The sequence below is a fragment of the Brachyhypopomus gauderio genome, chromosome 1 (assembly GCF_052324685.1).
Source record: "Brachyhypopomus gauderio isolate BG-103 chromosome 1, BGAUD_0.2, whole genome shotgun sequence".
NCBI lineage: Eukaryota > Metazoa > Chordata > Actinopteri > Gymnotiformes > Hypopomidae > Brachyhypopomus > Brachyhypopomus gauderio.
The window spans coordinates 23887083-23913350 of record NC_135211.1 but is presented as its reverse complement, the minus strand read 5'-3'; the positions used below and the strand labels follow the sequence as shown (position 1 = coordinate 23913350).

The 26268-nt window shown below is 43.3% G+C and overlaps 1 protein-coding gene and 1 long non-coding RNA gene across 2 annotated transcripts in view; one reads left to right on the top strand and one right to left on the bottom strand.

The window, feature by feature from the left end:
* sox12 (SRY-box transcription factor 12) overlaps positions 1-1372 on the top strand; it is a 2657-nt gene extending 1285 nt beyond the window's left edge. The window contains exon 2 of the mRNA XM_077004274.1: positions 1-1372. This exon is cut by the window's left edge and continues 709 nt beyond it. Coding sequence (XP_076860389.1) covers positions 1-449 — 449 coding nt within the window. The 3' untranslated portion in view covers positions 450-1372.
* LOC143513175 (uncharacterized) overlaps positions 1-5552 on the bottom strand; it is a 31097-nt gene extending 25545 nt beyond the window's left edge. The window contains exons 1-2 of the long non-coding RNA XR_013130606.1: positions 5223-5552; positions 4751-4878 (exon numbers count right to left, since the gene is read on the bottom strand). This is a non-coding gene — a long non-coding RNA (uncharacterized LOC143513175). The remainder of the gene's footprint in view (positions 1-4750; positions 4879-5222) is intronic.
* Between the last annotated feature and the right edge of the window lie 20716 nt (positions 5553-26268).

Genomic DNA, 26268 nt, shown 5'->3' with positions numbered 1-26268 from the left:
GTCTTGTTGTCCTTCACCAGCAAGGTACCATTCCCTCCAAGGACCAGCAACCTATTTCTCAACTCAGAGTCAAAGTGCCCAACCAGTCCAGCAGTCTCCAGAGCGACCCTTCTGCCGCTGGGCCTCCGACACCCACGGACCCCAGAGCATCTCAGCCACAAGGGGCCAACTCTGGAAGATCTGCCACACCATCCTCCACAAGCTCCTCCTTCGTCTCATCAGGGTCTTCAGACGAGGAACTGGATGAGGAAATCCTGCATATCATATCGAACGCAAACTTTGACAGCACGCCTATGGACTGCTCCACTCTGGATAAGGACCTTGAAGCATTCCATACCCACTCAGGATCACACTTTGACTTTCCAGACTACTGCACTCCAGAGGTGAACGAGATGATCTCGGGAGACTTACTTGTACCCAGCATCTCTGACCTGGTGTTTACCTACTGAGGTCAAGGCCATTGTGATTATGGCTTGGCAGATATATCTGCCTAAGAGAAAAACCTGTGGTCTTGAACATGCTAAGTCGATGTCCCTGACCCTGGACAATTCCTTTTGCCATTATTTTGTTTCTCTGACAGTTTCGTAAGCGCTATTGGTTTTGTTTTCCGGACATGGTACATCTTGTTGGGTCAGAAAAGATCAGTACTGGGTGGAACCTTTAAGTGGGATTGGATATTCACACACTCAAGACTCATTTTCAGAGAAGAAGCAGACACAAGCGCATGACACAAGGTCAGGAGGAGAAACGGGCACAGAGAAGGCGCCTTAGTGAGACAAAGTTTAAACAGCAAGTCTGAAATATTCCAGAGTTCACAAACAACATTTTAATGTCACCGGGCATTTAAATGCTGGAGTGTCAACCGTGTATCAGTACTGATAAAATACACAGCAACTGCTCATAAGAGTACTGCTGCACCATTCCAGCGAGATATTGCTCACTGATTCAGATTAATTGTGTTTGGTCTACCCATTTGCACAAGAGATATTACAGATTCGTTATCTAGTATTATAGTACTGACAGCATTCACACTCTGAAACGTTGTAAGGATGAAGTGCTCAGCTGAGTGAGAATCAGTCTGTCTGGAGCTAATTAAACTCTGCAGCACTTGACAGCCGTACAGTATGGCAGAGTGTCAGAAAGCTGCCAGACAGAATCAGTGCGGCGAAGTGGCAGGCGGCCGGCACAAAATTGATCTCCTCCTCTTTAATTAGATAACAGCACTTTCATCACCTCTGCTAATGCCGCAAGACTGCAGACGCAGTTGAACGACAGTTTCCGAGTGTCCTTGCATACCCGATCTGGGGAGCTTCAGGCAACGGATGACAGGGGACTCTGAGATGTGGGGATCGGGCCATGGGGGGATGGGGACCTTTCTGGGGGTGTGTGCATCTGTCCATGTAGACAGCAGTCTTTGTGCATGGGCATAGGGGAGAGCTGGGGTGGGAGAGGGGTGGGGCGGGGTGTCCCTGCTCCGGCTCTGTAAAATGCATGTCATGTCTGCAGTCTGGCTGCAGCTGCCCCGATCAGGGGGAGAAATCTGTGTCTGCCAGCTGGCCCCATTGACTCACTCAGGGATCGTTTGTTTAGGTCCTAGTGCCTCCTGGAGGTAATTCATCCATGATGATCTGTGTATGTGCTTGAGTGTGTGTGCTTGTGTGTGTCAGCATATGTATGTTTTTCTGTGGCGGATGCTCCCCCCCCGAGCAACCGTCCAGAGGCAGCTGAGGCGACTGAGGGCACTGATGTCTTGCTGCTTCTAAAACAAGCTCATCTTCTTACCCATTGCTCCGAGGTCTTATTTATCAGCAACTGGCAAACACAGCGCTGTTTACCTCCCACCATCAGCTGTGAGAGAGATGCAACAAATCCCCTAGTTCTGATCTTCTGTAAACAGACTAGCCAACCTCTGACGGCTGGCGAAGACGCAGCCATACGTGCTACGGCCGCAGCTGTCCAGAGGAGTGCGCGTGGGGGGGGGGGGGGGGGGGGTACACCTCCCGTCAGAGTAGCTCTGCTGGGTGTTTATTTTCAGTGACCTCATTTACTCTGGGTTGCATAATGGTTTGTGTCACGCCGACCCGCAGGCCCTCAGAAGCGCTTTTCTTTCTCGCTGCACTCCTACATGTGGGAAACCACTGACAGAGTCCTTTGTCTGACCAGCTTGGACACTTCTGAACCGCATAACCACCATTTTCGAAATTCCACTACAGAGTTTCATTAGTCTTAGTAATACCAGTGTGGTGTGATTGCTTAGGTGACACAGCATCCATGCTGACGTTATATTGTTGCAAATAATTCAGGTATCTAGGAGGCAAATCAAGATGAGAGGAGGGTCTAAGTTGAGGACAGGACAAGTAAGTAGGGGCATGAAAACGTCCATATTCAGAGGCCTTTGATCATCCTGGATCTATATAGATATTTTTTGTCCACTATGTAGAAGAGGAACAGTTTGCCTTTACTTACATTTAAGAATAGATTTAGGTGTGGCATCTGTGATGAAATGCTCAAAACTGATAGTATTAACGCGAGCACCCTAATTTTAGAAACAACTGAGTCCATGCTACTGATATTTCATGGGTTTGTCCATGTGGTTGGACCAAGCAGGAATGCTGAAGTCTTTCAACAGAATGCTAAGTGCTCAGTGGAATCATGTTACAGGAGCCATACTTTACTTGCCAAATGATCTTAAATGTGACTTAAAAAGGGACTTGGGACTGAGTGTTAAAGGGACTGGCTGTAAATATCAGGGAAAGTGTTCAGCTGATTCATTCAGTGCAGACTCTGCACATCTAAGAGTGTCACCATGACTCCGTAGTTCAATGGTGTGTCTCATCAACAGAGATGGCTATATCTCTGCGTTAAGAATACTCACAATCAAACCTGTCAATCACACTGTTCCTCATAAACATCAGATATGTTTAAAATGGGCTACACACTGAACCAAACACCAGCATCTCCACCAGTATAGAATGGACTCAGGACTATTAATGTGAGCTTACTGTGGAACTACTTTGAACCTGTTTTGATGCTTATGGACATTCATAAACCACCAACAGAGAAGAATTTGCCAGGTGAACTTTTTAAAAGATTTAATATTTCCAAATGATATGGTGCAGTCTTTCAGACACATATTCAATAATAAATGAAAAATTCATTTAACCATCAGCAAAATGTTAAAATGAGGGTTCCTCAGAAGGGAGGACTTTGTACTAACCTACCAGCATCTCTGAATTGTTTATTCAATTGCTTTATTTTTTTATTATTTAATATATAATTTTTTAATGTTTCTGATAGCCTCAATGGTTTATTTATTCAGTATTTTAGAAGGAGTGGCAGGAGAGGGAGAGACTCTTCACAGATGGGCAGTAGACAAATTAGTGTCAAAGTGACAAATGCAAAAAGCTGTATATAAATGAAGTAGTGTTAAAAAAAACCCATCTGGTACACACCTCCCACTCTAGGCTCCTGATGAATAGCGTTCTAGGAGACAAAGCTGACTTCACACAGGCCGCACTCGGGTGTTTCCTCAGCCTGCCCCAAACGGCACCATTTTGAATCACAGCATGTTAATCAACCAGATCCCCAACGCGTGAGGCTCTTCTCAGATCGCCTTACAGGCCGCAGAGCCAACCCGCTCCTCAGGGTCTCTGTATTCTTTCAGTGTAGCCATGCCTAACGGGCAGGTTTTGTGGGACTCCCTGTTAGCGGTTCACTTCGTGGAGTGCTGACTTGTGGCGCTGAACTAAAGTGGCATTCCATGAGATTTCAGGATTCTAGGTAATCTAATATTGACAGGGACCGTGACACGAGGTTCTTCTCAAAAGTCCCAATCAATTCTTTAACTCACAGGTTAGCCTAAAGTGGACACAACACTGTTTGTAACTTTAGACATCGTTCTGACAGACAGCAGTAAGTGTGTTGTACACATCACTGCGTTTGTTTTTTTTTTTTTTTTTACCATTTTGTTTGCCAGGATTTATTGTTAATAGAAATTATCATTTTTTTAGAGTTTGTATACTCGATTTAGTATCTTCACACTTTGTTCATGATCTGTATAACCTTTCAGTGTTATTTCCGAAATGTTTAGGTTTATAATTAATTTGAACATAACTGTTAATCCAATATAGACATGTTGGGCATCCATGGTCTTTGTGGATACAAACAGCAGGGTGCAAATAGGCTATATGTTCATTTGCAAAATGCTTAATCCAGCATAATTATTTTTGGAACACCACATCATGCCTTGTGGATTTCCCTGTGGGTGACAGAGGCAGAACGGTTCAACACCCTGCAGTATTACACAAGTTTCTCTGCAAGCCAAGCATGTGAACCAAGGGTCAACTTTTCCTGTCTAAGCATTTAAACAGCACCTTCTGTCATGACAACATTCATTTCCTTAATCATAAATGTAGGCACTTTTATAGGCCTAATGTATACCAGCATAGCAATCACAGGAAGGTAATCATGGACGTTACATAATCAGACAGATCTGCATTATGCATGTAAACAAACAAACAAACAAACAAAAGGTCAAAGACTCAAGTCTCACACCAAAATGTTTGTAGCATTATGAGAGCAGCCCATGCAGTTTTAAAGTTGCAGCTGCCTACCACCTACTATCACATTTTTTTTAACTTTGGTAAAGATGTCTTTAGTGCTGCAGATACCAGACCATAATGTATGTTCTTATCATTATGCCTCCTTTCTTTATTGTGTAAAAAAAGAAAAAAAAGAAAAAAGATCTTACTTTGTGCACAAACCGCGTTCACCTTAGTGGGCCAGTTCTCCATACGGTTAGCTTTGCCTTCCTTGTATGTGCGTGTGGATGCTTTTGTAGTCGGCTACACTGCGTTCCCATGTGTCTGAAGGTGGGTTCTGCATGCGGGCAGAAATAAAAGCACTTTGCTGTACATAATGACTAGATCTGAGCATTACAGTTTCTCATTTTGAACAGAGCTGTAACTGTAGTGATGTCCTCATTAATAAACAAGCTACTTCAGCACACACGTGGCCTTCTTGTGTTTCTGTGCAATTGTGTTTACATTTTAAAGAGCCAGAGTAGGTGGAATCAGTATAAATACATACAGACATGTTTATCCATGTTATATTTTACAGTGGGAATACGTCAGCTGGCATTACTCAAGTTATTGAGTTCTAGTTACTAAGCACTGCAGTTAGAGCTGGATTCACCTTGGTGACACAAGACTTGCAGGGTGTACCTGTTTTGTGCTGTGGATTGCTCCTGTTGCATCTGTGACGTCAAGTTTCAGAAAGGATACAGATGTTCTTGTGGTTGCAGCACACAGGCTTACGAGGTTGGTGCAGTCAAGTCACATGTGCAAGCCACATACGAAAAGCACTTTTCCTCCACAAACCCAACACAGAAACAGCACAGGCACCATGCAACACGTTTCCAACCGAAATTGGAAAATGTTCTTCAAAACAAAATAGGAATTAATTATGCAATGATTCCTTTTTAAATCCAAATACCGTTCAATACCGTACAAAGGTTGAAGACTGGATGGACAGGCTGCAGTCTGACGTCCATAAACCAGAAATCTCATTTAGAGTTATGAGAGCTATTTGCTTGATTGGCCAGTGCTAGACAGCAGTTATATGTTACATAACTTGGTTCTCCATCAGTGAGAAAGGGCGCCAACTCCGCCTCTTTTTCCAAAGGAACTGGAACCATCTGATTTCCTGGACTCAGAAGAGGCCCGTGAGGTCAGAAAGTGTACGAATGCTGAAAACATGAGCTTGTTCTGGTGCAGGAAAACTCATAATGCACAGCTATAGGCCTACATAGTTTTCACACAAGACAGCTTTGAAATAGAAGGTTGAGAACTAAGTGTCCAGTTTTCAAACATAAGATACATCATATGGCGAAATGTGCCTACATTTCTAAATCATATGCTGGATTAACATCCCGTAAATCTGGAGTGTGAGGATATCTGATGAGTGCCCCATTCCTTTGTTTCGTGTCAGCAGTAAAGATGCTTTATGGTGCAAAGTGACATCACATCTGAGAGGATTAGGATTATGGGTAGCAGCTTTCACACAGCTTTTGATGTGTCCCTCCAACAGTGTGCTGTAACCCAGACCTGAGGTCACACTGAATAGGATCCCCCAATAAAATAAAAAAAAAAGCACAGCAATTGTATCATATATTCTCCAACACTACAACACAGCCTGTTCCACAAGGGTTTGCATTACTTCAGCTATGAGAGACTGCTGAGTGAGTCGATTCCCAGCTCAGTCCGTCGTGCTCCCCCGTCTGCTGCCCGGTCCGAGCACACACTTCAGTGATAAATGCTGGCAAAATATCTGTGTCCAGTGAAAGCGGAGCCTCATCGGTGGAACAGCTTATTGAATTTGGCTCGGCGCTTGGCTAAGCAGATAGCCGTTTTACGCTTTGAATAATCGTGTGCCTATAATTCTCCAAGACCAGTTTGCACCACAGGACAGGCCTATAGGCAGGTAGTTTCGCTTTCCACCGATTCATTGTGTGAAATAGAGCAGCCCAACCTCACAGATTTATCTCGAGAGCTGCTCCACTCGGGCGGCAAAGGAGGGTGGTGGGGGGACTAGCCGAGCGCTAAAGTGCTGTGTCAGTCTGCGTTCGTCCATACGTGGATCAATTAAGGGGCGCTAATTGCTGCACTTCCAATTATGCAGTGATAAGCACAGGATGTTGGGGGGGGGGGGGGGGGGGTGGTACTGCAGAGGCTGGAGGAGTGAGTAGCGAGACAGAGGGTGTAAGCACTCAGGAGACAGAACATGACAAAAAAAAGAGAGGAAACATGCCCAGCATGAAAGCAAAGTGTTCGGCTATGAACTTATGTGACCAAGAGAGCAAGACAAGAAGGGAAGCCAGATATAGAGAGAGACAGATAGGGAGAGACAGGTTCCAGCGGGCAGGGGGATGAGACAGACTAAGAGACGACAGGGGAGAGAGGGAGAGAGGAAGGGCGGAGAGGACGCTCGGCTGCACACGCTCACGTCGTCGTGCCATGAGGCGCTTTGCAGAGCGGTAGGATTCCAGCCCCCTCTGCCTTGTCCCCATCTCCCTGCACACCGCTGGGACTCTGTTAGCCACGGTAATGACTCAGCGCTTCACACATGGCAGAGATTAGCAGGCCTGAGGGGCACGTGACCTCACAGTGCTATACATGTCTCAACTTTGACAAGGTGAAGGTGAGGGATGCTGTTTCGCCTGGGGCAGTTTAGTGAGAGAGGAGAGGCAGCCCCGCTCCTGAGCCAAAGGCCTCCTGAGCTGTCCAAGGTGCATGGGGACATGCAGATGCACAGCTTTGGACCACCTGTCCACTCTAGTCCTGTCTCTAGAGGGCTGGATGGAAAACTGAGACCCACAGAGGGCCAAGAGGAGCCAGTAATGAGAGGTTTAGAGGGCTGGGAAGGTGTGGCCATCACACACACACACACACACACACACACACACACAAAACGGGCTGGCATGGTGCCAGGAGTGGAGACGCCAGACATCTGCAATGAGCTGCCTCCTGTCTGCTACCCTGATGCCTGAAATGGGCCCACAGCATCGGCCCAGACGAGGTGAGGTGTTTATCGGCTGTGATACGGTTCATGAGAAGGCAAATGAAGAGTCAGGAAGAGAGAAAGAAACAACAGAAAGAAAGCACGGAAGAAAGATGAAAGCTCCTTGCTTCCTTTTTTCTTTGATCTCTTTTGCAAAGACGATGGAGTGGAAGAAGGTCCTTCCTGTGGAGCAAATGGTCCTTCCTATTTCTGATGTGTTCACCATTTGTTGTTTTTTCATGCTCTTCTCGGAAGAGAAACCCTACAGTGTGTCTGCGTACGAGGCAGCAGCAAGGCGCACAAGGCCGACGTCACCACTACTTCCCCTTCTAGAATGTCATCAGCTGCACCAGATTTCATTTCCTGGGGAGGCAATTTTAGCCTTGACACTTTCCTATTTGCCAAGCTAACTGTAAGAGCAATGATGTGTGAACTAGTATGTGTGTGTGCACATGTGAGTATGGTATGTGAGGAGGTGTGTGTGTGTGCTCACATGTGTGAGTATGGTGTGTGAGGAGGGGTGTGTGTGAGTATGGTGTTAAAGGAGGTATGTGTGTGTGTGTGTGTGTGTGTGTGTGTGTGTGTGTGTGTGTGTGTGTGTGTGTGTGTGTGTGTGTGTGTGTGTGTGTGTTGGTGTATTATAAATCATATTTCTTATTTGCCTTTGAAAAGAAAATGTATTTGATCGTATGAAGCTTTACACTTCATCATATATCTATTACTGAACGTTCTCAGCAAAGGTTGCATGCTCTACTGGAAAACTTATGCAACCACATATAATAAAAATAATACATAAAACACAAAAGCCCTTTAAAAAACATTGCTGTTTATTCACACATGCTCACTGTAGCATTGCCCTTTGATTCAATAAATTCAAACATGACCGATAAACATCCCATAATATATGTTTATGTCAAAGGTCATGCTTTGATGGGGGGGGTGGGGAGAGAAATTGAATTGAAAAAGGAAAGTAATACCTATCTCAGAGCCTTAGCCAAGAACAAGGAGCAGTGGTTATTCTTACATTAGCATTCTCAGTCTGGGTGTCTGAATGTGCCTCGTGTCAACAGCATGGTCACAATCAATCTGGCAACCTGCTTTGAGCACTGACCTAGATCCTCATCTGACCTTGTTCATGCATAGGACATTCTCCAGACACAGCCCTGCTGTTAGACTAACACAAACAACACACACACACACACACACACACACACACACACACACACACACACACACACACACACACACACACACACACACAAAATCTAATATACACACAGACAACCACACAAACATGCCCCCACACACACACACACACACACACACACACAAACAGCACAAAAAAAAATAAAACATACACAGACAAGCACACACATATGCTCACACACTCATACAAAAACTCTCACATGGACAGCACACATACATACAACCACACAAATTTTCAAACATTCAAATATAGACACATCAACACAAACATATTGTATGTAGGCTCATACAACAGATTCACATACACACAAACATACCTGCACCAAAAAGCATTCACACATCTCAATACATACATAAATATGTTACAACAAACCAGACCTTCATCAAAGCATTCCTAAATTGTCCTTTTGTCTGTATATAAATTATAATCCGTTAAGTTAGTTGCATCATGCTCTATTCCACAGTCCATCGCCGGTTAAAAATATGCGTAACCCAACTTTAGAACATTTCTAATTGCTAAACCAGTCTGCATTGTCAGAGGTTTCCCATTCGGCTAGATTAATTTATTGCTTAACCTAATGAACATGTAAGCAGAGACTGGATACTTTATAGGGAGCTGGTGTTGAGAAATCAATAAAACTATAGCTGGGTCTAAAACATTAGCTTACTCTAGTTAGTATTTAGAAATGTACAAGAACCAGTGTTTATTAGCAGGATATAACTCAATTAATTACACTACAATTATATATTGTTTAAATCTATACAAATTATACAGTACATATCAGAAATGCAGCATTGGAAATACCAACTGTATGTTGCCTGATAGAGAGGAAGACTGATAGAGAGGAAGACTGAGAGAGGAAGAGGCAGGCAGAAAGAGAAAGAGAGCTCTGTCTCAAATTCACTTAAAGCTGCACTACACCCCCTAAAATCATAATTCCTTCAGTCTTATCTTGACCAAGAACAGTTTTCTCACCACTGGCCAATCAAAGACGAGTTGCCACCAAAGCAGTCACCTTAAGACAACCAGGTAAGAAGACCAGCTAGTGACTAACCAAAGGTGACCAAGTATGAGCTACGCCCTCACCACGCCCACAACTGCATGAACTCACACTTGGTTGGATGTTAATTTACAGTCCTGAATAACAATTGGCCATTTGTGGTGGAGCAGGGCCACAGTGACCATCATTATTTGATTATTCTTACCGCTGTCAGACCACAGACATGCACAGTAGTGGGAGCAGATGAGACCAAGACCACAGAGACCAGTTTGGCCTACATCCTTAACAGCGTTTATACAAGTGATCTTTGCTTAACGCTAAGAATGGGAACAGCAGGACACCACCACACTGTGCACTGTGTTCTGACATGCAAATAATCTTTTATGGCATTTTGACAAACACACACAATGAAACGTCAACGTAAATTCAGCCAGCCAAGAATAAGAGTTAAAAAAATGTTTGGGCAAATTGCCAAGCAATCGACACGCCGTATCAGCGGAAAGAGACACAGAGTGCATGTGGATTCTGACAGATCTGACAGACACACACAACCCACATACATACACACATCCTCCCCACCTGTCTCCTTAGGTGCTGCAGAACACGCGGCTCAGGGAGGTCTGTAGGTCAATCGTTATCTGCACAAACTTCACAAGCACATGCGCACACATTTGAAGGCTTTTGCTCCTCTGCAACACACTCAATTAAGCTCACTACACTCAATGCGACATGCAATGGATACGGAAGCACGCCTCTTTGTTTGCACTTCTGGACAAGCATTCTGAAGTATCGGTCAATCCGCAGTTCGCGGGCCCGGTCGCCTGCCTACAACTCCGACCCCGTTCTTCCCGATACTGCTGAGTGCAATCTTCCCGGCACGTCCACCAGAGCTCTCGACGGACTCCGCTCTAATCCTGCGTATTCCGCGGTCTTTACCTCTTTTCTCAGCGGGGTTAGGCAAAACACCAGGTCTCTGAATCTCTGTAAGACCAACTTAAGCTTCTCTAAGTGGGGCTGCAGGTGGTTTCCAGTGACTGTTAAAACAGTGGCTCACTTCGTATTAAAGGGGCTAATTTGTTTGAGCCCTTCCCGTAATGCCTACATTGTGACAGAGCACGCTGAGTTTACATAACGAGTGTGGGAATGGAGACTTACACTGTGCCAGACTTTCCTTTGCTTTCTCAAGTTTAGTGATGGAGGCAGATTAACCTAAATACATCCACCACTTATTAAATCCTTTAACCACTACAAGCTCCAGAGTGCCATCCTAGCCTACATGCTCTCACATGCAACGTAAGCAGAGATGCTTTTTGAAAAATTATTGCAACAAATGTTTGACTAAGATGCAATTAATTTTGTTCTGCTTCCTACACACACCCACACACACACACACACACACATATACACTATACTGCCAAAAGTATTCGCTCACCTTCATTGACTCACATATGAGGTTAAGTGACATCCCATTACTAATCCATAGGGTTCAATATGACGTTGGTCCACCCTTTGCAGCTAGAACAGCTTCGCTCTTCTGGCAAAGCTGTCCACAAAGTTTATGGACACATAATGATGTTGGACGAGAAGGCCTGGCTCTCAGTCTCCGCTCTAATTAATTCCAAAGGTGTTCTACTGGGTTGAGGTCAGGTCTCTGTGTAGGTCAGTCAAGTTCATCAACACCAAAATCTGCCATTCCATGTCTTCATGGATGTCATGTTGGAAAAGAAAGGGGCCAGCTCCAAACTGTTCCCACAAAGTTGGGAGCATGGAATTGTTCAAAATGTCTTGGTATGCTGAATCCTTTTTCACTTTCCTTTCACTGGAACTAAGGGGCCAAGCCCAGCTCCCCCGTCCACCAAACTTTACACTTGACACTAGGCCTGTGTTGAAAAAATCGATTTTCCGATTCAGAATCGATTTGCATATGATGATCTGATAATCGATTCGTACGTCCAAAGATCGATTTTTTAAAAATTAAAATAATTTTTTACATTTCCCCCAGTGAACTTTTACCCCCGCCTCGTCACTGAATTCACGCAGGCGTTCTCAGTGTAACTAACTGTAAAGGTGTTACGACGATAGTCAAATCGGAAATCTAAAAAGGACAGTTTATCCAGTGTCAGTGACTATTTACAGTTAGTCCATGTCACTAACAGTTTACCCAGTGTTTTTACAGCTTAAAAAAGTTAAAAATGTTCTTGTATCGTTGGGCGCAAGGCGATGGACAAGACAGGAATTAGATTCTTGGAATTAGAATCAATACCCAGCCCTACTTGACACGATGGAGTCAGACAAGTACCGTTCTCCTGGCAACTGCCAAAACCAGACTCGTCCATCAGATTGCCAGATGGAGATGCGCGATTTGTAACTCCAGAGAACGCACCTCCACTGCTCTAGAGTCCATTGGCAGTGTGCTTTACACCACTGCATTCGACACTTTGCATTGCACTTGGTGATGGCTTGGATACAGCTACTTGACCATGGAAACCCATTCCATGAAGCTCTGCACACTATTCTTGAGCTAATCTGAAGGCCACATGAAGATGTCTATAATTTGAACGACGAACCAACAGTGTTGTTTTTTGGGCATTACTTTACTGCACGAGAGTAAGTAAACATTAAGAATCAATCGCAACATAATACATAATTTGTCTCCATTTTACACTACACATTTTTACACTACACTACTAACAATTTAAACTCGCGTCCTTCAAGCAGCTTTACATTTATTTTTGGCCCAGCTGCTCCTTCAAGTTGTGCATCCCTGACACACCCCCCCCCCCCCCCCCCCCCCCGCTCAACAACTTACACTCGCCTTGTATATTATATATATATAGCAGTAGCGAACCGTGACCATTAAGCCTGACAACAGTACAGCTTTAGAAACGCAATAGCCTAAACAATAATATCTGTACTAGATAACTTCTTAAGCAAAATCAGGTTCCAACAAAATAAGGTTCACAGCTCCGTGTTCCTCGTGAGCGGAATATGTAAACAATGCGCACGAGGGCATCAAAGGACTGAATCAAAACTAGCTAACGGTGGTACGCTAACGACCGCTAGCGCCACAGCGGGCGGAAATCATTGATCTATATTACTGGATTGGACATCGCCTGTTGACGCTATAGCTAGCGATGCGCCGCCCTCGGTGCCATTACTATGCATTGAGTCATGTCAGCAAAGCAGTGTAGTTCCTATGTGGGATGTGCATCCATCTGTCACAAAAACAGTCATAGCGCCTTTATTTCTTATCCGATTTTGATAAAATATGGCTTAAATTAAAGGTGAGAAGATTGCCGATGTTGAAATTCGTATTATCCCAAGAGAAAAATTTATAAGCAGTCTGGGAAGTTTTCAATTTAGGTAAAATTTTTACAAAACCCTGCATAAAGCCCTTTTCTTTCACCTGGCTAAAACTAAATAACACATGTATGTCATGTTTTTGATATTCAATCATAATTATGATAAAAAGTTGCAAATAAATAACTTTGATATGTTTTATGATCACAATTCTGATATTGAAAGTCAAATTTATGAGTTTATCTCTTTATTTGTAAACTCTCCCCGTTACAGCTGTAGTTTTCATAAAATCTTTAAGTGCAATACCTCTTATATATGTTCAAGAATAATATGAGATGGCATCAGTGTGGAGGAGCATTTTTGAGCACTACATGGCTAAATGTGGGTGAAATTAATTGTGAAATTATGATAGAGAAAATAATGAGTTTGAATCTGAAATTTATGACAAAATTTGTCAGATTATTTTTACCTTCAAGTAGCAGAAAACAGCATACACAATTCAGTTTCCCACAAATACATAGATAAATTGACACAGATAAATTGATTAAATGAATTAATAAAATATTTATTATTATTAATATAGTCTGGAAGGTTGAAAATCTGTGGCACTGCTCCTTCTCTAACATGTGCCCTCTTCAGTGTACGGTTGATATCAGTGGGCAGTGAGCACTGCATATCCCTGCTGTAGATGACGGTCCTCTCAGACGTCCACACTTTCTAACCCACAATTTGTACAGCTCATATTTTCTTTGTTTGTTGGGAAATCTGTGTAGAAAAATGGCATTTATTAAAAAAAAACCTGTATTAACCTGGGGTGAGTTTCCAAAAATGTTCTTAGCGCTAAGTAGTTCATAACCTCGTTCTTACGTACGAGGTTAAGAAGTACTTAGCGCTAAGAACGTTTTGGGAAACTCACCCCTGTTGATTTAAAAAATAATTATGACAAATTTAATTGACTTAAATTTTCATTTGGTTTCATTATTTATTCAGTTTGTGTGAGAGAGTATCTATGGGACATAATGCCAACTGGACTGAACATCGGTCCCAGTAAAACAGATTTAGAGATAATTTTAATGAACATCGTATTTACAACATTGTTGTTGGAACAGAAAACTTGTTTTTAAGAGGGTTTACTCGACATAGCTTTATCAAAATCAAGCTAGTCAACATCCCTCATCTCCGCTATATTTTTTTAAATAAAAATTGTTTTACTGTGTTATTGTAATATCTTGTGATATTGTTGTCGTTGTTTTGACAATTTATTGCAAATTAAATTGCGTGACTGTCTGCTAGATCTCATTTTTATGTCCATCCATGGATGCTCCTCAATGCACGACTCAATGCATAGTAATGGCATCTGCGCGGTACAATCCAGTAATATAGATCATTGGCGGAAATTATCATACAGTTAAGCCCGCCCACTAAGAGGGAAGATATGATTGGTCAATTTTACTGTCATTTGAAACTGGTATTGCGCTGAATTATAACTGCCAGGCCCTCTGTAAACGAACAGTGGGTATCACAGTGCTGATAGGGGGAGACACAGGCTCACAGGCTTCCACTTAACCCCTCACCTTCCAACACAGATTGAATAGACACGGGTGAATAATTTATTTGCTTATATTTTTGTAATTGTTTAGATGTCGATTGTCAAACTGTAAGTAGATCAAATATAATATGAAATATTATATAAAATATGACTTAACCTTCCACATCTTTTCTAGCATTGTGTTCCTGTGAATGAGAGTGTTCATTCAATAGATGTGGAAAAATGTGACTTCTTTTGATCACTGTTAGACATTTTGATTGCTGAAAGTTAATTCTGACCTAAATCCATCTAGAACCATCTCATGGATTACTGTTAGACAAACATGGCCCTTTGGGTAAAGTCTGTCACTCCAAAGACAAGACTCAAAGGTCACTTGATTCAAAGACACGTCCATCAGTCCTGTGTTTTCCCAAACGAAACACTGAACAGTTCACTAGTTCACTGGTCCTCACTGGAGGATCTGTTCCACTCCTCTCTCACTACATGCTGGTCTCACTATATGCTAGTCTCACTATACGCTAGTCTCACGACATGCTGGTCTCACTATACGCTAGTCTCACTATACGCTAGTCTCACTACATGCTGGTCTCACTATACGCTAGTCTCACTACACAGTGGTTTCACTACATGCTGGTCTCACTATACGCTAGTCTCACTACACAGTGGTCTCACTACACGGTGGTCTCACTACACGGTGGTCTCACTACATGTTAGTCTCAGTTGGTTGTTGTCCCGCTAGTTCTGATGGAATCTGTTTTCATTTTTCTTCACACGATCCAGTCATACACAGAAGTCATATGTCAAGAAACATTGCATTGCCATCAGTCTGATCATGAACTGTGTTCAGAAGTTGTGATTCCTAAACAAATTCCACTGCCAAATACATTTCGGGCTTGCAATCCTTACAAATCTCTCATGGACCGACTCCCTAGCACATCACACGAATACCAACCAAATGCCCCAACGCTTTATATCAATAACGCAGCTAGGTGACATCATCTGAAGCTCAAATGTGTGATCCAAAAGCCTCCAGGAGCCTAAGCCTCTTAGACACCGGACCAGACCATCGCGTGTAAACACGCATTTAGATTGGGGATTATCCTGCACGTCATTCCCGACTGCGGCAGGCTCCTACATGTCACCCATGTGTCACACGCCTCTGCAAGTGACATTTTCGTAACCTTGCACTTGGGACCTAGTGTGAATGGAACACCAAGATAAAGGGCGTTCCAATTCTGGCTGTGGATTAAGGCCCCTATTAATCATAAGCACATTTAGAAGTCGATGGGCTTCTTTAACGGCATAAGACTTGCAGTCAAGTGCACTGTGCCAGATAAAGCGTGCACTCTTAAAACAAGGGTAGCCATTCTTGGATAGTAAATGGCAATATTGCTTGGCACAGGCAGGTCTGCGTAATGTATTCAGTGATTTCTGCACTGTGGAGGACAAGGCTTGCTGGTATAATTAGTAAATATTTGCACTAAATCACAGGTCTCCAAGGTGAGTTTTTTGCTGCTGCATGATCTACTGTGTTGTCCAAAAAGGAGCACTTTAAAACTCCCACGTGTGCAGTGACTCCTCACGGACCTCTACAACCTGAGCCCATGTCTGTCCACCAGCACATGGACCGCGTCGTTTTTCGGTCAGATCCACACGCCCTTCATTTGCCATCGCGAATCTAAACCATTACTCAGAGTTTCTCTCGGCCAGTGGGAAGGTGGGATGTACCACTGGCACACTGATACTGTGTAATTAAACAACCATTTTTTCCCCCTTTATTTTCGCAGATGCAGCAAAAAGTGGAGGGAAGACAGGAACGTTCCAGTTCGTGTTTTCTGAACCAATTTCATGCACAATTTGCTCTGTGCTGGATGGGAGTGGAGTGAGGGAGCTACAGTAGTTTATTGCTGGCCTTTCTTCTGTTCTGAGGAAAACACACGACCCGTTCGCCACTCAATGTCGTTCCTTCCTCCGGGCTATGGGACTGCAGGGTTTGACCATGTAGACTGCGCCTTGCCAAACTGTGTCCTCTGGAAATAACTGCATTCCTCTCTAATGCAAAGGAGAGATTTAGAAACATGTAGTCGATTAAAGCCTTGGCACATCATCTACAACTACATCCACTTCACAGGGTTTATCTTTTTTTTGAGAAATTACATCAGTTATGTTGTATTTGGATATATATTTTTATTTGTTAGTTTATTTAAGCATTGCATTGACATTAACAATGACACATTTTAAAATGTGAAAACAGACAAAGCTCAAATACAACACTGTTTAATTACACTGTTTAGTAAAATTGTTTAGTAGCACTGTTAATAACCCCATGCTTGAACATACTCTAAGTGTAGAAACCACTGAAGCCCTCAGAGGGAAGATATTCCATCTAATCAGTGTCACTCATGTACCCTGTCCCCTCCCTTCCTCTGTCTAGCAGTTTATTTGTTTGTGATTGAGATTAAGTGTGTGTCTGTGTGCGTGTGTGTGTGTGTGTGTGTGTGTGTGTGTGTGTGTGTGTGTGTGTGTGTGTGTGTGTGCACGTGTGTGTGTGCCTGCTGTCTGATATGTTTGTGAAGGAAAGTGAAAAGAAGAGGGAAGGGGTGTGGTTTGGCTGTCACACTCCACTGATGAGCAGAAGGAAGGGGTGTGGTTTGGCTGTTACACTACACTGATAAACAGAGGGAAGGGGTGTGGTTTGGTTGCTATACTACACTGATGAACAGAGGGAAGGGGTGTGGTTTGGTTGCTATACTACACTGATTAACAGAGGGAAGGGGTGTGGTTTGGTTGCTATACTACACTGATAAACAGAAGGAAGGGGTGTGGTTTAACTGCTATACTCCACTGATGGGCAGAAGGAAGGGGTGTGGTTTGGTTGCTATAATACACTGATGAACAGAGGGAAGGGGTGTGGTTTGGTTGCTATACTACACTGATGAACAGAGGGAAGGGGTGTGGTTTGGTTGCTATACGACACTGATGAACAGAGGGAAGGGGTGTGGTTTGGTTGCTATACGACACTGATGAACAGAGGGAAGGGGTGTGGTTTGGTTGCTATACTACACTGATGAACAGAGGGAAGGGGTGTGGTTTGGTTGCTATACTACACTGATGAACAGAGGGAAGGGGTGTGGTTTGGTTGCTATACGACACTGATGAACAGAGGGAAGGGGTGTGGTTTGGTTGCTATACTACACTGATGAACAGAGGGAAGGGGTGTGGTTTGGTTGCTATACTACACTGATGAACAGAGGGAAGGGGTGTGGTTTGGTTGCTATACTACACTGATGAACAGAGGGAAGGGGTGTGGTTTGGTTGCTATACTACACTGATTAACAGAGGGAAGGGGTGTGGTTTGGTTGCTATACTACACTGATGAACAGAGGGAAGGGGTGTGGTTTGGTTGCTATACTACACTGATGAACAGAGGGAAGGGGTGTGGTTTGGTTGCTATACTACACTGATGAACAGAGGGAAGGGGTGTGGTTTGGTTGCTATACTACACTGATGAACAGAAGGAAGGGGTGTGGTTTGGTTGCTATACTACACTGATGAACAGAGGGAAGGGGTGTGGTTTGGTTGCTATACTCCACTGATGAACAGAGGGAAGGGGTGTGGTTTGGTTGCTATACTACACTGATGAACAGAGGGAAGGGGTGTGGTTTGGTTGCTATACTACACTGATGAACAGAGGGAAGGGGTGTGGTTTGGTTGCTATACTACACTGATGAACAGAGGGAAGGGGTGTGGTTTGGTTGCTATACTACACTGATGAACAGAGGGAAGGGGTGTGGTTTGGTTGCTATACTACACTGATGAACAGAGGGAAGGGGTGTGGTTTGGTTGCTATACTACACTGATGAACAGAGGGAAGGGGTGTGGTTTGGTCGCTATTCTCCACTGATGAACAGAGGGAAGGGGTGTGGTTTGGTTGCTATACTACACTGATGAACAGAGGGAAGGGGTGTGGTTTGGTCGCTATTCTCCACTGATGAACAGAGGGAAGTGTGTCCCCTTCATTCCTTTCTGCAGCTGCGGTCACACATTAGTGGAGCCCATGGGCATCCAACAGACACACACACACACACACACACACACACACACACAGACCATGAAATGAGCTTCCAACATAAAGCACACTCCTCATTTCATCTCTCTGACTTATTTATTTATCTGTAAAAGCAGAAGCATCCAACCCCATAAAGTGAGGGCACCACCGTCTCCCCCTGCTCTGAAACCATGAAGAAGCAGAGATAATCCAACTATGGTGTGTCAAATATGCAATGTGTAACGTGTATAGTATAGCAGATTGAAAGTGAAAAATATGCAAAATGTTTTACATAGTAACATCTGATGAATCTACATATATTTGTATTTCAGTTGCATGCACACACACACACACACACAATGAAGGTTAGAGCATTTTAAAGGACAAACAGACTTGTATCATTTAAAACATGGGGCCCCAGGCTCTGGCGAATGCCCCTTGCAGATTGGAGAAGACAGCAATTAAGGGAGACGGGCACGGTTGCCAAGTCATTCCCCTTGAAATCCTCCTTTAATCCATCACAGTGAGGGTCAGAGGTTCTGTCATGGCAAGTAATGAATTAGAGCACCTCCCCTTTATAAAAAACCCTCACCTTGCATCACATTAGTGGTCAGTTTGATTCAAGCTGGCAACACTCAAATGAAAGTGGTATATGAGAGTATATAAGTTTATATATATATATATATATATATATATATATATATCTAAACTTATATACTCTCATATATATATATCTATCTATATATATCTATATCTATATATATATATATATTATATAGAGAGAGTATATAAAGTGATATATGAGTATATAAAGTGATATCAGTGTATATAAAGTGATATATATGAGTATATAAAGTGATATACAGTGGTACCTCGAGATACGAGCTGCTCTATATACTAGCGATCCAAGATACGAGCACCGAGACGAGCAAAATTTCTGTTCGACACCCGAGTGCACGCTCGAGATACGAGCATGAACCGGTCATCACAGCCATTCGCACGTGTGCTTTGCAACGAGAAAGTACGTACGGTGTATACAGTACAGTATTTCAATACTACAAACGTTTTTTTTTTTTGCATTATGGCTCCAAAGAAAGGCTCTAGTAGTGGAAAGTCCAGTGAGAAGAGAATGATAGCTATAGAAACTAAGCAGGAGATTATTCACCTGCATGAGAAAGGCACTCGTGTAGCCGAACTTGCTCGTCTGTTCGGCCGGAGTACATCCACCATTAGCACTATCCTGAAGCAGAAGGACAACTTTAAAAGTGCAAACACGGCGAAAGGCTTGACGATATTGTCCCAACTTCGGACACCGGTTCATGCCTTTATTAATAAAGAACATGTCTTTTTTTCCACATTTACGCTAGTTTTGTGACTTTTTTAAGGACCGGAACCAATTACAATACTTTACATTGTTAAATTGCTTCCAGAACCGAGCAGTTCGAGATACGAGCACGGGTCTGGAACGGATTAAACTCGTATCTCGAGGTACCACTGTATTAGAATATGTAAGGTTATATATGAGTATATAAGGCTGTGTATAAGAATATATAAAGTGATGGTATGATAGTATTTAAAGATATATATGAGTGTACACAAATTGATGTATGAGAGTATATAAAGTGATGTGAGAGTATATAAAGTGATGTGTGAGAGTATATAAAGTGATGTACGAGAGTATATAAAGTGATGTATTAGAGTATATAAATTGATGTATGAGTGTATATAAAGCTGAGAGATTCTTCCCTAGCTAAAAACATTCTTATCTACTGAACAGCTTTGAGGAGATCAATTGGACCAATTTAGATAAATTAATCAAACTAACTTTTTTTTTCATTGTGGTCCAGTAATAGTGTACTAAGCATGCATGTTTCTCAAAGCTTGCTTAAAAAAACCCAAACCACTCAAAAGCTATTGACTGATTAGGTTAGAAAGCTTTAATCACATCCTATTCAGGAGTAGCCAGGCAGATAGATTCAGATTTTCCAATTACTTTTAATTAGTTCCCTTCGATCCTTTGGGAGAATAGTGGAGGCCATGAAATAGTAAATCCTGCAAGTGGAGGACCGTCCTCTGGAGACGCGGCTCCACCACCATTTCCATCGCGGGGAAACGAAACTCCTGTGGATGCACACACCAGGGGCAGGGCGGGGGACGGGGGGTGTGGTGGGGTGGAGTTAGTGACGGGGGGGGGGGGGGGGGTGGAGTTGGTGACGGGGTGTGTGGTGGGGGTGGAGTTGGTGAGGGGGGTGTGGTGGGGGTGGAGTTGGTGACGGGGGTGGGGGACTGGGGGGTTTGTGTGGTGGTGGGTGGAGTTGAGAGCGGAGGGGGTGTGGTGGACGGTGTAGTTGGGGTCAGGATGTGTGCTGGGGGCTGGAGAGGGGACGGGGTGTGTGGAGTGGTGTGGGCTTGGGGGTGGAGTTGGTTTAGGTCTCTGTGGGGGGAAAAAAGGATCGATTGAGGTGCGTGTGATGTTTTCGGGCCATGTTGCTAAGCTGTTTAACGTCGGCATCAGTGTGGCATGCACGCAACTGTGCTGGGCTGAAATTTGCACAGTAATCCATTTTCACAGTCACGCTCGAGTGTGTCAGGAATGCGCTTGACGAAGCTTTATAAATATGCACTCCTGATAGAGGGTGTGATTTCAGTACTAATTAAGGGAGGAGAGAGAGAGTTCTTCGGTACATTATGGCACGCCCCTCTGCGGTGGCACCAGCGTCCTCCAGGGCCGGAGTGGTTAGTTCAGCTGGGGGGGGGGGGGTTTGTAACAGCTGGTCTGAAGGCTGACGGGATCTGGAGTCACAGAGTCAGCAGTGCTGTTTACGACCAGGTACAGGACATCTGTGCTCACGAAGGATTGAACACACTCTGAGGCGGAAAACATTTATATAGCACACCACAAAAGAGTTAAAGACTACATTAATTCAATATACACTGGTTTTGGAAGTATTAAACCCCTACAGGAGTTTATTTAATAGGCCTCATGGAAATTACCCTAGTAACATTCATTAAATAATGTTCAACTATGGGGACTAAAATTTGCTAAGGTAAAAAGGTCAGCACGTGTTCATTTCCAAGTTGTGAGGCAATGATTAAAAAATACAACGATAAAACACGACCTCATTAAAACGGAGTTGTGTTGTCTTGCATAGTAATGAAGAACATGTTCGTGAGTCTGCAGTATTTCACCCAAAACGCTGATGTTCTGATGTTTGTCCTTTCCAGTTGTGCAGAAGCAATCAACGTTACACAGATCAACGTCACACACACAAAGGCTGCCAGGTAAAATGCAGTAACTTGTTGTTATAAGTTCTTTGTGAACTATATATAAATTATGGACATGGATCTTTTGGTTATGAACGAATCATATATTTTTAAAGGGCACACGATGATCAAGCAGGCCATGGAGGACTGATGTCTCAGCAGCACTGTGGTGTCAGTGAGGCATGGTCAGCCCATTAGCAGAATACATCTTGTCTGCATACACTGGAATGGTACACTGGTAAATGGTAATGGTACACTGGAATGGAGTTTAGAACTAAGAACATCAGTGCCATGACATGTTCTGGACATATACCAACATTTTTATATTAATGAATTAAAAAGGGTTTTAATTATCCTGTTGATCTAGGTTCAAAACTTTGAAAGTACAAAATGAAATATTATTACTAACGGATTATTATAAAAAATGTTTTAATCATTTTAAATAATTATTGACAAATACACTTAATTTTTGTGGGATTTCTGCACTACTTATGTAATTAACCTATATTTTTCAGCATTGTTTACTTTTTCATAATATTTCATAAGATCCATGAGACATGCATAATCTTCAAGTGTATGTGCGTGAGTGTGTGTGTGTGTGTGTGTGGGGGGGGGTGCTCTTCAGGGCTTTATCTAGTGTCACCAGCCATCAGCCAGACTGGGCTGTCTCTGAGCTGTGCACATGGCCTGACAGAGCCTGATTAAAGCTTCCTCATCTCCCTACTGACAGAGGGAATCGGACAAGGTCATTTGGAGTTGCCATGACAACCAGACAAGCAAGCTGCAAGGAGCCCCCCCAACACTTCTTAAAAGCTTAGATTGCAATTTGCATGTGTGTGTGTGTGTGTGTGTGTGTGTGTGTGTGTGTGTGTGTGTGTGTGTGTGTGTGTGTGTGTGTGTCAACATGAGAGGCACTGCCTTTTTGTAAACGACTTTAGTGGAAGTATCTTAAATTCATGAATCTTATTTTTATGAAACAGCTCATCATGTTTAGATGTTTGATCTGGAATGGTTATACATTATCATTGTAGCTAAAGTCTGTTAAATTGACACTAAAAATGGATCCACGACACTGGTGCCGGACATTGGTGCCGGTCTCAGGACCGCACGACACTGGTGCCGGTTTCACGGCCACATAACACTGGTGCAGGTCTCTCCACCACACAACACTGGTGCAGGTAATGATAATAAAAAAACAGGCAATGAAATAGGAATAATAAAATGCAAGTTTAAATGCAAATGTATAAAATATATAAATTTAATAAGGTTGGGGAACAGGCCGTGGTCAAGAATAAATAGGTTAATTGTGGTGTCCACTGTACGTAGTGTGCTGATGAGGAGAAACTGTACCCACATAGACATATTACAGCTCACACTGTATTTGTTTGGTCACAAATGCTGTCGGGAGCATTATTAATCTTCAGTATAACTGTAAATATCTGAAGGTCTGAAATCCTGCCATGGTGTGTGTATGTGTGTGTGAGTGTGTACAGATTGGAGCTGATGGCCATATCAGGCAGATGTGATAGACAGGCACATTTGATCCAGTCTATCACTAGACCAGAGTGACAGTGTAGCTGGTTCAGTGGGGCTTTCCACCTCAGCTCAGCATTACTCACACACACACACACACACACAAACGCACATGCACGCACACACACACACACACACACACACACACACGCACGAACGTACACCCATACACACACCCATACACACACCCATGCACAGACTAACCCCCAAATCTCAAGGCTGTGCTTGATACCTCTGCTTTACATTTGATTAATATCTAAGGAATATATCCCACTGCTCAATGTCTAAAACCACCAGTAATGATGCATAACAATAGCTACACAGCACGACAACAATCAGATCCACCTGACCTAAATCTGTATTTCCGCATGACAGGGTGCGTGCTTTGCTGTCATGGAGGGGTTTCGGCGTTCTGCACTGGGTCGCCCTGAGCACCTCGGGGAGGTGACTTCCTTTTGTTTGACTGCTCTGACACATTTCACAAGCCCAAGTGAATCGGAGGGTTCCTTTAAGCTTTAATGAGCCAGCATTCTCTCCAAGTGAGGGAAAAAAATATGCGCTACATTATTTAAAGGTATTATTTCATGTCTGCAGCGCTCGTCTGAATGAAGGCAGGCCTAAAATTAGGGTGGAGGAGAGAGAGAGGGCTGGTGGAGGAAGGGATTGCACCATGCAGGAAACTAGATCTAACCGGGAGGGATGTGCTGGACGTGTTTGGGATCATCTAACGTGAGGACATGCACTGTTCTGTCCCCCTTTATGTCCATTACATGACACAGACACTTCGGTGGAGGTTCATGCATTGTTCTTTAAAGTGATCATAGAGACAAACCGGATTAACAGGGCCTGGTACAAAAGGGTATTGCTGTGGTGGGTAGTTCAATGCTGTTATAAGAGAAACTGCTATAGCCTCAGCATCCTAGCAGTGTCATCACACTGAAGGCCTGAATAGTTCTTTCATTCTTTATTGGCCAGAGATCTCTCAATGTGCTCAGGACCCAATGCTGGCTTCTTCGGAAAGTACACAAAAGAGTTCAGAAGAGTGGAGAAAAACTGTGGAGTTCTCTGTAAAATGAGATTCGTATACTTATAAAAACATTACAAACAATCTAAACAACAACAACAACAAAATTGATGTTAGGGTGTAGGCATTCATAAAATGACTTGCCATCTTGCACTGTGTTTTGGTGAACAGCAGGGGGAGTAAGATTGGTGAGAGAAAATGCTGAAATTCTATGGTTCAACCACTAGGTGGCACACAAGACTGACACGAGAAGGTGCTTTTGAAAAATCCCGAGAGTTGGGCACAGACTTGTACTCTTTTTGGTCAGGTCATCATACTAATGTTGCTCATGGATGAATGATGAACTACTGTATACAGTACAAATAAGATGGTATAGTGATATAGATATTTATGGGGAGCAGCAAAAAACAACACACCTAATGCTTTATCCTCACAAATAAGGTTCATTTTAGTACTTGTACTAAGCTACAAAAACACACCTCTCTGCCTCTACACATATCCCCTTAAAGGGAGTTGCTGTGATGATATAGGGGTGCAGGTGTCCTGGCTGGGCTGATCCAGGCCTACCTGCTCTAAAGCAGAGAGGGGCTACACCCTGCTGGAACACACACACACACACACACACACACACAACATCCTGTATCCTGCTCCAGACAACTCCTGTCAGGAAGACGCATACTAATAAGCACTTAGACATCCCATAGATGAAAAGTGAGATAGACTTCCCATGTCTGTGTGTGTGTGTGTGTGCGCGTGTGTGTGTGTGTGTGTGTGTGTGTGTGTGTGTGTGTGTGTGTGTGTTTGGTTATCTGTAGCAGCTCTTCAATCAGTAGAATAATGCATGCTTGTGAAATATCCCTGTTTAAGTTGTATTCAATACAAGTCTGTTGAATAAACAGTTACTGGCCTACGTAAAAGTGCAGATCTATTTTTGCTCACTGAAATCTGGGCATGTGATATATGACTCCACACACGTCACTTTGCCTGCCTGCACTGTAACTGTTTTGTTCTGAAATATCTTTACACTGAATGTTCACCATTTTGTACTGAGGTTCAAGCTTTGTGCAAAATAAGCTTTGATTTAAATGATCAAATAAATCGAATAATAAAAATATGGAAAGTCTGAATATGGACAGCCTAATATAGTTACAGTGAATCTTCTCACTAGCATAAGATTATAATAATCCCCAGAATGATCTTAGCACATGCAGCGGATGAACACCAGGCTAAAGGGGTAGTTTGCAGCAGTAAGGGTGGTGTAAGGGTCAGTATGGTTAGTATGGGGGGTGTAAGGGTGAGTGTGTTTAGCAGAGGGGTGTAGGGGTGAATGTGTTTAGTATGGGGTGTAAGGGTGAGTCAATCAATCAATCAATCAAATTTTATTTATATAGCGCTTTTTACAACAGTTGTTGTCACAAAGCAGCTTTACAAGTGCCGAGTCCTAGCCCCCAGTGAGCAAGCCAAAGGCGACAGTGGCAAGGAAAAACTCCCTAGTTTTTTGCATGAGGAAGAAACCTTGAGAGGAACCAAGACTCAGGGGGGGAACCCATCCTCCTCTGGCCGACACCGGTCACCATGACAACAACAACAATATAGACAGAATGTAGACAGAATGTAAAAGATGCAATAATGTCAATTTAGACCGAAAAATATGTAATAATGTCCATCATGGTGTAGGCATCCGGTTAGGCAGGAGGTGGCCGGCCAGGATAGATCGCTTGTCTCTCCTCATCTCATTATTCCTCAAGCAGGCGGGCAGCCATGTGGAGAAATGAAACAGGGAAAA